The sequence below is a fragment of the Adiantum capillus-veneris genome, chromosome 19, assembly GCF_014529385.1.
Source record: "Adiantum capillus-veneris isolate H3 chromosome 19, ASM1452938v2, whole genome shotgun sequence".
Taxonomy (NCBI): Eukaryota; Viridiplantae; Streptophyta; class Polypodiopsida; order Polypodiales; family Pteridaceae; genus Adiantum; species Adiantum capillus-veneris.
Window position 1 is genome coordinate 57,695,780 of NC_140949.1, and position 15,682 is coordinate 57,711,461.

General features: G+C 42.3%; 1 protein-coding gene across 3 annotated transcripts in view; it reads right to left on the reverse strand.

Moving 5' to 3' along the window:
• The window catches only part of LOC147434071 (coiled-coil protein), a 167,844-nt gene extending 158,982 nt beyond the window's left edge, over positions 1–8,862 (reverse strand). The window contains exons 1-4 of one of the 3 annotated variants that reach the window (XM_086490692.1): positions 8,621–8,860; positions 8,424–8,550; positions 7,828–8,299; positions 7,592–7,735 (exon numbers count right to left, since the gene is read on the reverse strand). In XM_086490692.1, coding sequence (XP_086346818.1) covers positions 7,592–7,735; positions 7,828–7,920 — 237 coding nt within the window. In that variant the 5' untranslated portion in view covers positions 7,921–8,299; positions 8,424–8,550; positions 8,621–8,860. Of the gene's footprint in view, positions 1–7,591; positions 7,736–7,827; positions 8,300–8,423; positions 8,551–8,620 lie in introns of all 3 variants that reach the window. The other 2 variants (XM_086490693.1, XM_086490691.1) reach the window with 2 other exon arrangements.
• Between the last annotated feature and the right edge of the window lie 6,820 nt (positions 8,863–15,682).

The following is a 15,682-nucleotide window of genomic DNA, read 5'->3' on the forward strand; positions in this document are numbered from 1 at the left end:
TTGACAGCACAGATATATATGAGAAAGAGCTTTTGGCGGTTATCCATGCTCTTACTCAGTAACGACATTACCTACTCGGAGCCGATTTTACGGACTTTACACATCACCAGAGTTTACGCTACTTCTTGTCACAGAAGCAGCTATCGGAAAAGCAGATGCGGTGGGCGAACATCTTGTCACAGTTTCACTTCCGGATTGTCCATGTGCAAGGACAGACGAACTTGGTGGCACATGCTTTGTCCTGGAAGCTGTTGGTTCTGGCTATTTCCGCGATATATCATAGGAGCTTCGAGGATATGGTCGATCAGTATGCCACAAATACAGATTTTGCTGATATTTTCACTCAGATACGGAATGGGAAGGTAGTAGCGGGATATTCCATTCGGGATGGCTACTTGATAAAGAAAACAATGTTGTGTGTTACACAGCCATTGAGGGAAAAGGTTCTAACCGAATGCCACTGTCCACCATTTACGGGTCACCACGGCATTGCTACCACCTTGAAAGGTGTGAGAAATACTTCTTTTGGCCGAGACTCAAGAAGGACATGGACGATTTTGTACGAAGTTGCTTGGTATGCAAGAAGGTCAAGTTTGACAGGCATAAAGCACAGGGATTGTTACAGCCTTTACCCATACCCACCTGCCCCTGGTAAAGTATTGCTATGGGTTTCATTTTTTATCTTCCGAAAACACACAGTGGGCACCATGGTATCTGGACTGTTATTGACAGATTTAGCAAGCAAGCTCATTTTATTCCAGTGAAGAAGACAGTCAAGCCGGATCACTTAGCGAGACTATTCATTGCCCAGATATTCAGATTACATGACATGCCTGAGACAATTGTCTCTGACAGAGATCCTCGATTCACGAGTTTGTTTTGGAAGGCTATTTGGAAGAACATTGGCACGAGGTTGCAGTTCTCGTCATCTTTCTACACGCAGACCGATGGGCAATCGGAGATTGCAAATTCAGTCATACTGGATTTATTGAAGTCTTACATCTCGGATCAGAAGACTCAACGGGAAAAGTATTTGCCCTTGGTGGAATTTGCCTACAATAACACGATTCGATCTTCGACAGGGAAGGCGCCATTTGAGATTTTTGAAGGTGCTACGAAGGTTCCACCCTTCTTAAGCACGAAAGATAAGATTTTTGAAGCCGACAAGTACACACGGGACTTGGACACTGCTTTTGCCAAGGTCCGGGAGGCTTTGGAGAAATCTCAAGAAAGACAGAAGAAGGCAGCAGATCGACATCGTCGCGACTTGAAATTAAAGGAGAACGATTGGGTGCTCTTACGTTTTGAGAAGGCACGCCTAAGAAAGAAAAAAGGAAATGACCGGCTTTTTCCAAAGCTTAGCATGAGATACTATGGACCTTTCCAGATTTCTAAAAAGATGAATGATGTCTCCTTTAGATTGAAGCTGCCCAATACTTGGAGAATTCACAATGCTTTTCATGTGGTCTCTTGAAGCCTTTTAAAGGCGATGTGCCCGATGATGGGGAGCCACATGAGCAACCCGAAGTGGAGGAAAACGAGGAGATACTCGTTCCAGAACAGATATTGGCACATAAAGATAGAAAGGTAAAAGGTAAAATGATAAGGCGGTTCTTGGTTAAATTCAAAAACTATCCCGCATTAGATGCGAAGTGGATGGAGGAGGAGGACCTGGCAGATACTCCTCACATTGTGAACCTTTACCTTGAAGCATTTGGTTTAGCATAGTCTATTCCAAATAGAACCCCGAACTCAGCTTGGGCGGAATTTGGTGCAGCGGGTATGCACAAGAGGGGAGTCGCTCCGCTCCTTTGTCAACAAATTGCCCCGATTTTTGATACTAAAGTCACTAATGTCTCTTTTGAGTTTCAAGGATACTCTGAGCTGACAGTATTCTGTTGTAATGACTTTATGAACTGGAATTCCCGTAAATATGATACTGATTTGTACTTGACTTGTTTCAGTGCAAGAATTGATAGACGAAATGACTGCAACATTTCGGTCTGATAAATCTCTATAGACATGATTGCAATAAGGATTAGTCAATCGGGCATCTAAGACTGGATACTTCGCATTGACGTGATGAGCATGGAAGTGGCGAAGAAGAATTTTCCCCACCAGGAGGTTTTTCCGACCCTCCCCCTTCCCCACCTACGCCAAGGATTGCACCAACTCCTATGGAGGCTTTTGTCAAGATGATGATGGACAGGAAGTCAGAACGCGAAGCAAGAAAGGCAGAATTGGCTCGTGAGTGAACACAAAGAAAGAAGAGCCGAAATGGATCACGAGCACAAAGAAAGAAGAGCCGAATTGGATCGCGAGCGCAAAGAAAGACGGTTAGCCTTTGAGCTGCGCGAGCAAGCGCGCTTGGCGACTGAAGAAAGAATGGCAACCTTTGAGCGTGAGAGCGAGCAAGCGCGCTTGGCGGCTGAAGAAAGACAGTTAGAGCGTAAAGCGCAGAGCGACCAACACATGCAAGAGTTGGTCCTACTATTTTCTAATGTGCAGGCGCAGATTGAAAAGACTCAGGAGAAGGAGACCCTCTCACTCTTGTCTTCTCAAAAGCACGACTGTCACATGACACATCCAACCCTATGTGTCCATGGACAAGCTACAGCATGACCAAGGTTCAGTTCAGTCAAGTCAATCTAGAATAGAAAGTGATCTGGCACTTTTGTGAGTCTGTTCGCAGACCGTGCATGACCAGTCACTTAGATTAGATGCATATCCTCCGGTTGCACACAGCATGATCATCAGCATTCCCATCATAATCCATTAAAATCCATCAGGCGAACTTTCCAGTGCATTAGACCTATTTTCCCTATTTTTGACATTTTTCACTTATTATTTTTAAGTAACTTAGTAGGTAGGGCAATTTTGCTAAGTTTGTATATAAGCAAACCAGAGCTAGCACTTTCTGGCAGAAGAGGCAACAGGGACCTGACATCCAACAGTGCACCTTCTCAGCAAGACCCCCCAGGCAGGAGGCTTAGCGTTTTCAACCAAGAACAGCTAACGTTTTTCTCCATTGCAGATCAGCCCCAGCGTTTTGCATTGCAAGCCAACCCGACGACAGCAAGACATCGCAGAAGCCTAGCGTTTTTGCAGAAGACTCCAAAACAGCCCTAGCGTTTTTGTTTTGCGGATCAGCCTTGGCGTTTTGCAATTCCATTGCGACAAGACCTCAAGAAGGATCAGGGAGGCTTTTGAAGAATGTCATGGCGCCTGTTAGGGTTTTCACCATGTATTCCTCCATTGGTGTTCCCTGCCTCGAACCTCGCAGATCTCACCTTCCCGCAGCAGATCCTCGCCGCACGGTCAAATTCCACGAAGTTTGCAGTTTCAGCCCGGAAAACACAGATTTCAGCATCTGCGTTTTCAGCGCGTCGTCGTCGTACCGTCATCATCGACATCATCACCGACATAGAGTCAAAATTCAGCAGATAAAGATTTGCAGATTTCAACCCTTAGCATTTTCAAATTTCAACCATCTCGTCGTCGTCCTCATCGTCGTCGACATTGTCGGCAAGTCCAAGCATTGTAGAGATTTGTGCAATCAATAGTAGACCGCTCTCGCCATAGAGAGTGGGACCTTCGGAGGAGGGTCTGACAACATTCTGGTGTTGTATTCTTTTCTCTCTATCTCTCAGTCTCAGTACCTTCATTCACAGTGTTCATCCACTTTGTTTGTCCCCATTGCACTCTCTCACTAAAGGAACGGAAGGCTCTCCCTTCCGTAAGTAAAAGGAACCTTGAGCACAGTTCGGAGCACTCATCTTAAGCAAAGTTCAACATTCACTTCCGCTGCACCTTACAACAACACACATGATTTGCATGATTATGATAAGCATGATGAAATGCATGATAATAATAAGTATGATGATTTGCATGATCAAGATGTGATTATTCACAAGCATGATGATTTGCAGGATAAAGATGTAATTATTCACAAGGATACGGTTTAGTTGATACTTTGTCTAGTGAAGCTAACCTCATTGCAGATTCGATCAATCACGAAGAACCGATCTTGGCTCTCGAGTCGAGGTCCAAAGAACCCCCACAAGAAGTATTTTGTGTTCGAATGTTTAGTCAGCACGCATTGTTCGAGTGTTTCACTCATGATGGTTTCCTGTATTTAGGTCACCGTCCTTATGTGATCCCTTTTCACAGGCATGCCATATTGTACGATGAGCACGATTCACTCATGAATGAGCACGGATGTATGCGGATTACTCATGAAAAGATGAAATGTTTGCACCCAAGGAATTCACATTCCATGTCTCTTCCTTCGCATGACACGGTATCCAAAAGAGCACAAGAAGGATTGAGCATCAAGCATCAGCATTTCCATTGTGATTTGCCACAGTTGATTGATTTAGATCAGAAAGACAAGTTTCAAATCCATTGTTTGTGTGTGTTTGATAAACTGTTTGGCACTCCGTCTATATGTTCATCTATATTGCATGCACAGTCTTTCAAGAAGACTAGAATTTTTCCAGTCACTTTACATGGAATGGGTATGTTCATGTTTTGTGTTGGAAGAGGTTTCGGGAATTTTCATCCTCGGAGATTCTTGAAGAAGATAGACGCATGACTATCGACGAAGTTGAAGCATTGAAGGAGCCACAGATGACTGTCTCGCTTTCGGCGCGGCCCAAAGAAGCAAGCGTTGCAAACCTTTATGAAGTTCAAGTATCGCATGACCCACGCATCAGAGTGGGCCGGCAAAGAGTCCTTTCCAGGATTCCAGACGCTGTTGGCGATCTCCCTCGACGCCATCCAGTTCGATACCAGTACCTCACTTTGAAAAGGAGATATGTCACGTGCACATCTAACCCTATGTGTACGTGGACAAGCTACTTCATGACATGGGTTCAGTTCAGTTAGCTTAGAAAGTTATCTGGCACTTTTGTGAGTCTGTTCGCAGACAGTGCATGTCCAAACACTTAAGAGTAGATGCATATCCTCTTTTGCACACAGCATGACCATCAGATTAGTCAGAACCCATCAGGAGCATTTTTACAGTGCATAGACCTATTTTCCCTATTTTAGCCATTTTTCACTTATTATTATTAAGTGACTTATGTTGGGAAATTGGGTAGGGCAATTTGACAAGCAAGTATATAAGAAAACCCAACGCTAGCACTTTCTGGCAGAAGAGGCAACAGGAACCGAGTGTTCAACGGGCACCATCTCAGCAAGACTCCCCAACAAGACCACCTAGCGTTTTTGGAGCAGACATCCCTAGCGTTTTCTGCTGGAGCAAACCTAGCGTTTTCATCAAGATTCAACCCTGGCGTTTTGCAGTTTGCAGATCAGCCCTGGTGATAGCAAATTCCAGCATTCAGCCTAGCATTTTTGCATCAGACACAAATCAGTCCCTAGCGTTTTTGGATCGGCAGTAAACCTAGCGTTTTGCAGATTCTCCGTGACAGAATTCAGCAAATAGATTAGCGTTTTCAGTTTTCAACATAGAGAAACCGCAGAACAAGTCCCAAACCTCGAAGACCTCACCTTCCCGCAACAAATCCTCGCCACACGGTCAGATCAGCCACCGTTTGCAGATTCAGCCTGAAAAACACAGATTTCAGCACCTGCATTTTCAGCGCGTCCTCGTCGCATCGTCATCATCAATCAAAAGCAAATATCACATCAGCAACGCTGTGGGGGGGCCTTCAGAGGGTTGGTTGGGACCCCATCAGGTGTTATTCACCTCTTCTCTCTCTTTCTCTCTACCTCTACACATCTCTACCGCGCTCTCTCATTTCCTCTCTTCAGGGAAAAGTAAAAGGAACCATCATTCAAGCTAAAAGGAATCACTGACGCAAGGAGAGAAAGCAAAGGAAAATAAAAGGAACCACCATTCGTGTGCTCGGTAGCACACATTCAAGAAAGGAAAGAAGTAAAGATTTGTGGAAGTGTAAAGTCTAGATATTGTCACCATTTCAATTCCACTGCGTTTGACATCTTTAGAAGAAAGTGCAAAAAGGAATCTGTCCCAAGCATCTCTCTCTCGTGAACAAAATACAAGGTAAAGTGCAAAAGTGTCTACATTATTGAAATCTTCCCCTACAATCTATGAATCCGCAGTAAGCAATACATCCACAATCTGTTGCCAAAACTTAGCCCTCTCTCATGTTCTTGTGTGCCATTGTCTCTTCTCCTCTATTGCACGCTCTAACATGGTATCAGAGCAAAAGCGGTAGCTTCCAAGATCTGCATCGCCTGAGCGCTGTCCTCAGCTTGAGCGCTTCCCTCTTCTACCTTATTTGTACCAGCTTGCTATGTCTATAGATCTTGCATTTTATTTTAGAAAAAATCACAATCGCTACGTTAGCATTAAAAAAATTTCAGACTGGCACTAGTTTGTGTTCCCCTTTTGCTATCTACAATTCTTAGCTAAGGCAGTCCCTGGCATTAATTTCTTTTAATGTTATCTTCTTCTGTTGCAGTGATTATGCTAAGGCACCCTCCAGCGATCTACTATTGGGCAGCATTTTCACCTATGACCTCCTTACATCATCGATTTGCAACCTTGTGACTTGAGCACTTCCCCCTCCCATGCTGGCTCTCCCAACCTCGGCTTCAATGTGTGCTCTTTCCAGTCTCCTTTCACGTGACCATGACTCTCATCCAGATAGTCTAAGATTTCAAACCATTCCCTTTTCTGCTCCATCACCCTTCACCATTCATCCTCAACAGATGGCTGCTACCACCAGGTTCTCCCTATGCTAGCAGTCCCCCCAAATTGCTCCCAAATTGCTGGGACAGCTTGAATACCTTTGCTCTATCGGCGACTTCCCGAGTTCCTTGACTGATTCCGGTCACTTACCCCCATCCTCGCATTGGCTTTGGTGCTTCGATTTTCAGATCTCCTTTGACCCTATGCACCCCCATCCTCGCATTGGCTTTGGTGCTTCGGTTTTCACATCTCCTTCGACCCTGTGCTTCTACTTTGCAAGACTTTTGAGATTTTTTTCGATGTACTTATGTTTTCCTTGCAAATATGTCGACTTTTACACTCCTTTTTGTCGCGTAAATCAGCACCTCAGAGAAGCGGAAAAGATGGGCCGGACGATGAACGCGGCTACTAAACTCGTGATGACAACTCTCAACTAAATTTGGACAGTAAACTGGTTGATCCCCGACACATTTCTGAAGGTCTTGCTCCCAATCAGCCCAAACAAACCGCAAAACAAGCACCAGTCAAGCCTCGAGCACTCCGTCAAAGGATGCAAGGGCAACCCACAGAACTCCGTTTGGTCACAACAAATGGGACTTCTCTAGTCTAACGCCTTGCCTATGACCTGAACGTGCACTACATGTGAGAGAAGATGCAGAGAGAGAGAGAGAGAGAGAGAGAGAGAGAGAGAGAGAGAGAGAGAGAGAGTGAACTGAAGGAAACAGTTGATGATTCATCAGAGAGTTCTGAAGATCCAGAATGATGTGTACATGCTTCAATTCTTTTTTAATGGTTTTATTGAGCTCCCAGAGTAGAAACCCAGAACTGTATTCGATAGGCCATATAGTTTTTCCTTTCCTGTTTAGATGTAATATAAGTAAAAAGCATAGTGTGTGTACAAAACACAACCTGCTCATAAAAATATTCCTCGAGCTCCTCAACTTGGTTTCCATGTCTCCCTTCTGAAGATGAAGGAAAATTTAAACGTTGATGAGGAGGAAGGCTGGCAATAGTTCGTGCAACCGCGGCAGCTACAGCAACACGAGGCGGCACCTGCAACAGCAAATTTTCAAAGGCAAGACCGATAACAGGCAAGTGCAGTCAAGCATAACTTGACTTAGTAAACTAGTTTTCAAGAAACGTACCTCTGGTTTCTCTGATCCGAATGGTGCAATACTAAGGGACTTTGCTGATCTAACTGACTGTAAGAACTTCCCCCCAAGATTCATAAGATCCATTTGGCTTGTCAACCTGGAGTCTCAATTGCAGCAGGAGTGCAATTGTGCAATATAAAAGACATCATATTTACTCCATGTGCTTATCAAGCTAATCAAGTGGGGCATTTAAATTTGGTCAACGTGGTTCAATGCAGATATCTGGTAGCTGGCATCAAATTGGAGAACCTGACTGCTTTTGATGTTCTAGAGGCCTAATACTTGATTGCCTTGGAATCCCTCACAATCCCCACTTGAAAAACATGTGGATCCTCTTAGCAGGATCTAAAAGCACGCTTAAATCGATGAATCCTCAAAATCTCTGTCTGTCGTTGCTTGCTGTAGTAGTAAAGAACCAAAAAACCCACCTATGCCATTGAAATATGCCTGATCCATGCTAAATCTGCAAAAGGCATGAACAGAAGTCTGCATTTTAACAAAATGATGCTTTCAACATCCAGAATTGATAACAAGTAGCAAATTTGAAGTGCTCTAACAACTGGGAGAAAATAATTAAGATGCCAAACTGTATGATATTCCTCGCTTTGATCAGATTTCAAGGAGAGGTTTGTGTGCAATGTAATGCAGCAAGGTGTATCCAAAGCAGTTGATCGTGATGAAAACAGATGGCGGAGCGGGAATGTGACTGGAAGCCTGCAAAGAATGCTGTGTGTGAAAGGAAGTGTCGAGAGTACAACAGCAAGGGGTAGCGATCGAGAAATACCTCATTCAAAAAACCGTAATTCCTTGGATCTTGTCAAAGGCTGCTCTGTTCGTCTTCACATGCGTCTCTCCCGCTCGTCGATCGCCAGGCAAAAGATTAGCACGCTCACATGGCCTAAAATTCACCACAAATGAAAATTCTGTTGCCTCTCCCATGCATTTTGCACTTCGTTGCACCAGCCCAAAGCCAATGCACTTCGAATACTACAATGCCAATTTGGGTATTGGCACAGACCTCCCCAATGATCTTGTCAAAAGGCGCCAGCAGTACTCATCTACATCGTCGGATCGCGGATGTGCATGGTGGTCATCGTAATGTGATCGCCATGTGAGTTATGTCGTGAGGAATAGCTTAATGGTAGTATATGTCCAGGAAGCTTGAGGTGCTGAGTTCAAACACCAATGCCAAGGAAAGATTTCAATAATGTAGACACTTTGTCTTTCCAAGGAAAAGAAGATTCCTTAGATTCTTAAATTATTCCCCTTGCCCATTGGACGGCCTTGGATGCAGCTTATATGCACATCCTTGATCCCTATTGGGATTTGGGTGTAGTATCTTGGAAAGTGAAAAGGGGGGGACGGGGGGGGGGGGGGGGGATTTACACAAGAATGGACAAGCATAGGAAAGAGTTAAAAAGAACAGTGAGAAAAGTTGGGTTATTCAAATTTGTTGGGGTAAAGCTGTAAATATGGAAAGGAAAGGTAGACTCTAGAACAGCAATGTTTGGGCCCTCCACACACCTAAAAATTCATTGCCTAAACATTGTGCACATTTTGAATCCGCGTGGGTTAACATTAGAGAATTCTTATCAAACGGAAGGATACTTCAAACAAGATTTGCTTTCACAAGAAGGTTGTACGTGAAGAGGTGGTTGATTGTCTTGAAGTTCCTACCCTCAAATCAACACTAAGAAATTCCTCACACAAGCCTTCGATTCAAAAACTACACTTGAACTTCCAAATCTATTTAAATCTTGAACCCCTCATTTTTGTTCGATCCACCTACACATGGATCGCATGTGAAAGGAAGTACATACAAAGCATGTGAATTATATGGTCCCATTGATCAATTCTCAACAAAGCATATAAAAAGTATTATATGCTCCGTAAATCAAGCAACCAAAAGAAGGTGAGAGGGATCCATGTGCACACATACACATAGAGCACCTTGTACCTCAATCCTCCATCTTATCGTAATGAATGCCTTTTGCGGATCACAATCGTCTTTTTACTTGAGGTCCATATTACAAAATCCACGATAATTTAATGCAATGTGGATCCCATTTATTGCACTCTGATGTAGATCTTCTTTTTGTCTTTTTGTAAGTTAAGTTTAGGTTCATCTTTAAGATGAAGAGGAAACATGTAAAAAGGCTCATATCTGTGCACTACCCAATGTGCTATGTTGTATGTTTTTAGAGTGGCAATAGCCACATTTAATGCATGATATTTGTTCTACCTTATAGATGTGAGGACACTGGCTACATCATCTCCATAGTCAACACCTTTAAGCTCCTTAGAGTTCTCCTGATAACCCAATAGGTTTGAGCCTAGTTGATCTCCACCCAATCTACATATTATAGTCCCTTGCCTATAAATAGCCCTTGAACTTCTAGCTCCTTAAGGGTTGCCTCCTGCATGGTCCTTCTTCTAACACTACTCCCCCCTTTTGGAAAGCGGAAAATCTCTTCTTGAGAACACCAATGTTTTCCCAAGTGGAACCTTCTTCAAGCATACTCCTTAAAACTTGACGAGTACTTCTTTGCAAATATGATGTCACCTACATTGCTCATGATAATTCAAAATATGTTTTGTTTCATGCGGTTAAACTAGAGGTTCAATAACTTCTACTAAAATGTCTTTGTCAACCACATTGTCTGCCATACTGAGTCGTTTCCTTAAAGGGCTCACATGGAACACTTGATGAACACCAAAAGTAGCTCTAATTTGAAGGCAACCTCACCCACATTCTTAAGTATTGTGAAGGTCCACCAATAACTAAGAGACAACTTACTTCTCCACTCTTTAGAATTTTTGAATGCTCTAAAACTTTTAGGAATGCATGATCACCTGTCACTAGACCTCCTCTTCCCATTCACATACAATTGTAATGGTCTTGTCTACTCAATGTAAGCCCCTGGGTACTCCAACCCCCTTAAGTAGAGCTCATTAGCTCAACTACGAGGACCCCTTGACATGCATGATGTACATGTCGCTCATGGCCAACCTTGGCCTTACAGGACCCTTGTCCAGACATTACTCCCCCTTATAGAAGATTTTTTTTCCTTGAATACAAGAATTTCTTCTTAAGAACACTGATATTTTCCCAAATTGCACCTTCTTCAAGTCCGTCTTTTCCACTTGACTAGTACTTGATGGCAAACATGATGTCATGATCGTAACTCATGAAATTCATGATTCTTTCAAGTTCATGCGATAGACCCGGAGGTTCAATGAAGTCGACTATGATACCATGGTCAACAACATTGTCATCCTATTGCAAGCATTGTCTTAACGACTTACGCTAAATATCGGATGGAAGTGAGTGTGATAGAATTTCTGAGGTCTGGGTCATTGGTCCTATTGACTTGAGCATTGAATGGTCCACAATATCTTGGAAATATCTTAGTGGTGGGGCCAAAATTCATACTTTTTGAGTGCAAGCTTCTTATTAGCGTATTTTCTATAGTGGTCATGTGCTTGACAAGCATTCTAGTGATAAATTTTAAAGATCTCCATACAGTCTTACATTGACATATGCTTGCAACATATCTTCAAGGACTTGGTTGACTTCTTCGGTTTGGCCATATTGAGCAAGTGGTTGAGTCTGACTCCCACTTTGATAGGTTTTTTCAATCACATATGCTTGTGTGGCTACAGATTACAGGCAATCACACAGGCTTTATACGTCTTTTTGCAGATATTTGCACGCAATTTTCTTGTGGGATGTGTTTTGAGTGTGTTTTCTCATTACTTGCATATATGGTTATGTACTTTACGTTTGCTTGAAAGCTGAAAGGTTGTTGTGTTCAGTTCTTATGGCATTTGCTAAAATCATAAATGTGTAAAAGTGGATTCAGGTAAGAAGTTCATCTATGACATAATATTAGGGCATGACCATTCATGTGTCAGCTACAAATGATCCAAGACTGGGGCTATAATTGCATTTACCTTGGGTAAGCAGGATCTATCACTCACATTAATTTTTGAGGAATTTAGATGTATATCAATAGCAAAAGATGAGTTTCCATCATGGTTGAATGCAAAGACACATCCAAACACATCTTTGGATGTGTGTACCATCGAGGTAGCCTACAAAATGAAGATTGGATCTTGAATCAAGATATTGTGGATGTATCCTACGTGCTAGAATCATTTCTAAACATCACTTTGAACCCTTTGAATGGAATCAGACATTGGCAACAATGAATGTCTATGTAAACGAGTCAACTTCCATGAAACTTTGTGAAGTGGAGTGTTGAACATAGAATTGCAAAGGGATATCAACATCTAAAGATCATTGCAATTATCTTGGTGAAGATTTGGGTAGAGATGAAGAATACAAAATAGAGGAGATATCTTGTTGAAGATACGAGATGAATCTCCATTTTCAATTTAGATCAAAGGAGACTCGATGACATATTCTATTATGGTGCAAACAAGTTTGGGGAAATTCCACTTGTTGTGAGTGAATCAAACTCAGAAAAAAAGCATGTAAGAGCACAATGGCTTGCTAGAAATGGTAAGGAGAAGTTTTATGAATTCCCAAATAAAAAATTCGATAGGAACATAAGGCAAAATGGTCGAGGAAGTGACCAATTCCAACTTTCAAGAGTAAAACTCTGTATCTCATGCTTATTAATGTGCAGGATTGTGGTAAAGCAAAAGTAAATGAATGTTACCTAGCACAGTCTATTCAGAACAAAATCAAAGAAAACCAAATATTCCAAACAATTAAGAAACTAAAAAACCAAATATATGAAACAATCAAGAAAAAAGAGGAAAGGATGTTGAAACAATAACTAAAGAAAGAGTGAGGAGACCACAAAAATTATCATGGAAAGGCCACAACCATCAAGTAAGACATCGAGTGAAAGCAAATAGAAGAGGCCAAGGAGAGGGAAGTCAAAGAAACCAATGAGCTAGGAAAAAGGCTAGAGGAGGAGTAGGTTGAAGGGTGTACTTTGACTCTATAAAAGAACAAGGGTGGACCCTACATATTGCCCTACTCACCACCAACACACATGGGACAACATAAGAATGATATGGAAGAGATCTCCGCTTGCAAAAAACTTCCCAAGGTTTTCTCCCCTACCTACCAATAAGCAACTCACCAAAGAATGGCTTCTAGAGCAAGCACGTGATATGCTCCACATGTATTTCTTTGTGCTTGGATTTCTCGGGCGGGGGGGGTTCACGATAATTATGTGAATATCATGTGAGTGCAGGACAAGAGGTTATAAATTTTCATTTTTTCTCACATTTTCACATACAGAAGGGTAGTAAAATGGAATTGGGAAAAAACTTACAGATTGAGTAGGAAAACAATGTAATTTAGTTTTCAAAACTTCACAGATAAGGAGTGATTCCTTGAACGCATGTGATATACACAATTTATACATAGTGAAACCCCAACTTGAATTTGCTATCCAATTGATGATGAAGTTTCTATGGGTGTTGATCAAGCTAATTGAAGATGGAAGAGAGCTCATGCTCATGCATCCTATGATGTATAGGTCAAGTGTAGGAGAACAAGGGATGATGTTTATTTATCCTTGATGCATGGATAAAGATGCATCCTATGATGTACATGTTAAGTGCGAGAGAACAAGGGATGGTATTTATTTATCCTTGACGCATCAATAAAGATGCATGGGATTATTGGGGAACTCCATGGGATAGTAGAGCATAGAATGATTCTTAGAAGTATCCACTTGACACTCATTGCAAGCATGTACATAGAGGGCCGCATTTGTCCTACGTATTGGCCACTAGTGTCCTTGCAAACAAAGCAGCCATACCATATGATCAGATGTTAAACGTTGCCCACAAGACCCAGCTTAAGAATAGGTAAGTAGTCATCAAGACAAGGGATGTTCTTTAAAACAATTTCATTGTCCTTGTTGTAGAGGTGGCTAGCAATTAGGGCATAGCTATGACTACCTCTTATGAATTTACTAGCAAAATCCTCAAATGTCTTAGGTATGGTCATTGTTGTAAGCAAGGTGACAACTTGCTCACTCCATTTAGGGATGCATTAAGGAGATTGTCATTGGCACTACTTCGTTCTTCTATAGATGTAAGTTGGGAAGAGTGGTTCGTAGGTTAGTGTTTTAAGCTTTTTTAAATCACAATCTCAAAATCAAGCTCAAGTAGAATGATAAATTACCTCACAATGTTGCCTATGTTGCAAGGCTTATTGTCTCTCTCTCTCTCTCTCTCTCTCTCTCTCTCTCTCTCTCTCTCTCTCTCTCTCTCTCTCTCTCCACATCCTAGTTTGTGCCCCAAAAAAACTAGGTGGTTCCCTACATTTGCCAAATTGTGTGTGAGGTGTTTGGGTGTGTTCTTGTTGTTTGGGGTTTGTGTGTTGTGCTTGTCTTATGCCCCAAGCCCTATGAGAAACACGAGAGCCTTGAGATTTGCTTAGAGGCCACTTCTCTTGTCACATATGCTTACTAAGCATGCTCTACACACCACATATATAGCTACAAGTGTAGGGGGTACCATTTCTCAGCCAAGTATATCAAAGTAGCTGCTTTACTTAACACATACCACATGTATACTCAATATGTGGCCTAAATTTCCTACTTTTATTGATTTTAGGATTATCCTCTCCTTTTTGAGACTTGTATGAGTGATGGAGAGTCACTCGTAACCTTGTTCTCTCACCCTTGGTCTCTTGACATATGCATGCATTTTTGCGTAGTTTGTTTACTTCTCTGTGAGATAGAAATCATGATTGAGGGTCCATTTTGAAACTATTTTGATCTTAGAAAATTATGTCGGGCGAAGTCTTCTTGCAATGCCCTTGTTTCTTACAAATGAATTCAATGACTTGCTTAAAGTGCTATGGGCTCACATAACTATATCATTATAGGTTGCCATACCTCACAAATTCAAGGTTCACCTATCTAAAGAATTACAAGCTCATGTACACATTACTTTATGTTCACATGATTATTGTATTGCATGTATGCATACTTAGCGTATCTTAGTAGGTACACATAATGCCTGACATGCTTGTGGTTGATTGATAATCTCAATGTGCGCTTATGTCACACGTGTCAATGCAAGGAACTTGCCGATACACCGTGTGCGAGCCACAAATGGCTCCGAGCACACAACAAGCCTAAACCAATAAGCTCAAAGAAGGCGATGGTGTGTCACTCACCGCTCTACGCTTGCTTCATGGAGGATTCCTTTCCGTGAAGAAGAAGGAGCCGCCGCTTCGCCGCCACCGTGCTGTCGTCGCAATGCTCGATCACTCTCTCTCTCTCTCTCTCTCTCTCTCTCTCTCTCTCTCACGCATACACACACACACACAAGGAGAAGAAGAAGAAGAAGATGGAGATGGAGCAAGAGCACTCTTCTATTGCACAAATGAGAGAATGAGTGAATTTTAGGTTTAGTTGACTTTTATATGAGCTCGCCCCATTCACACTTGGGCGCCCATGCTTAGCCAACTAATCCCTTGAATGTTCCAGTTAGAGTGCGCCTCTCATCGGCGATCACTCTTACCCTTTTCCTATTGGACCGACAAGTCCAATACCTGACTCTACCAAATAAATAATACAATGTCCGCCGTAGGTTACAACGTCCGTCGTAGGTGATAGGATGTCCGTGAGCCGTGAGGGTTAACATGCCCCCCTTCCTGATGTAGATTCCGTCCTCGGAAGCTATTGAGTTGAAGCTCGTTCGTCGAGGTGGAAGAGCATTTGAGATGAATGTCCTTTCAGTCACTACAAAATCAAACAACATTGGCACAGTAATTGCAGTCTCATAAGCGATTAAAACTCATATGCAGTTTTAGGCAGACAAATTGATTGGTAACAGAATTTTAAAC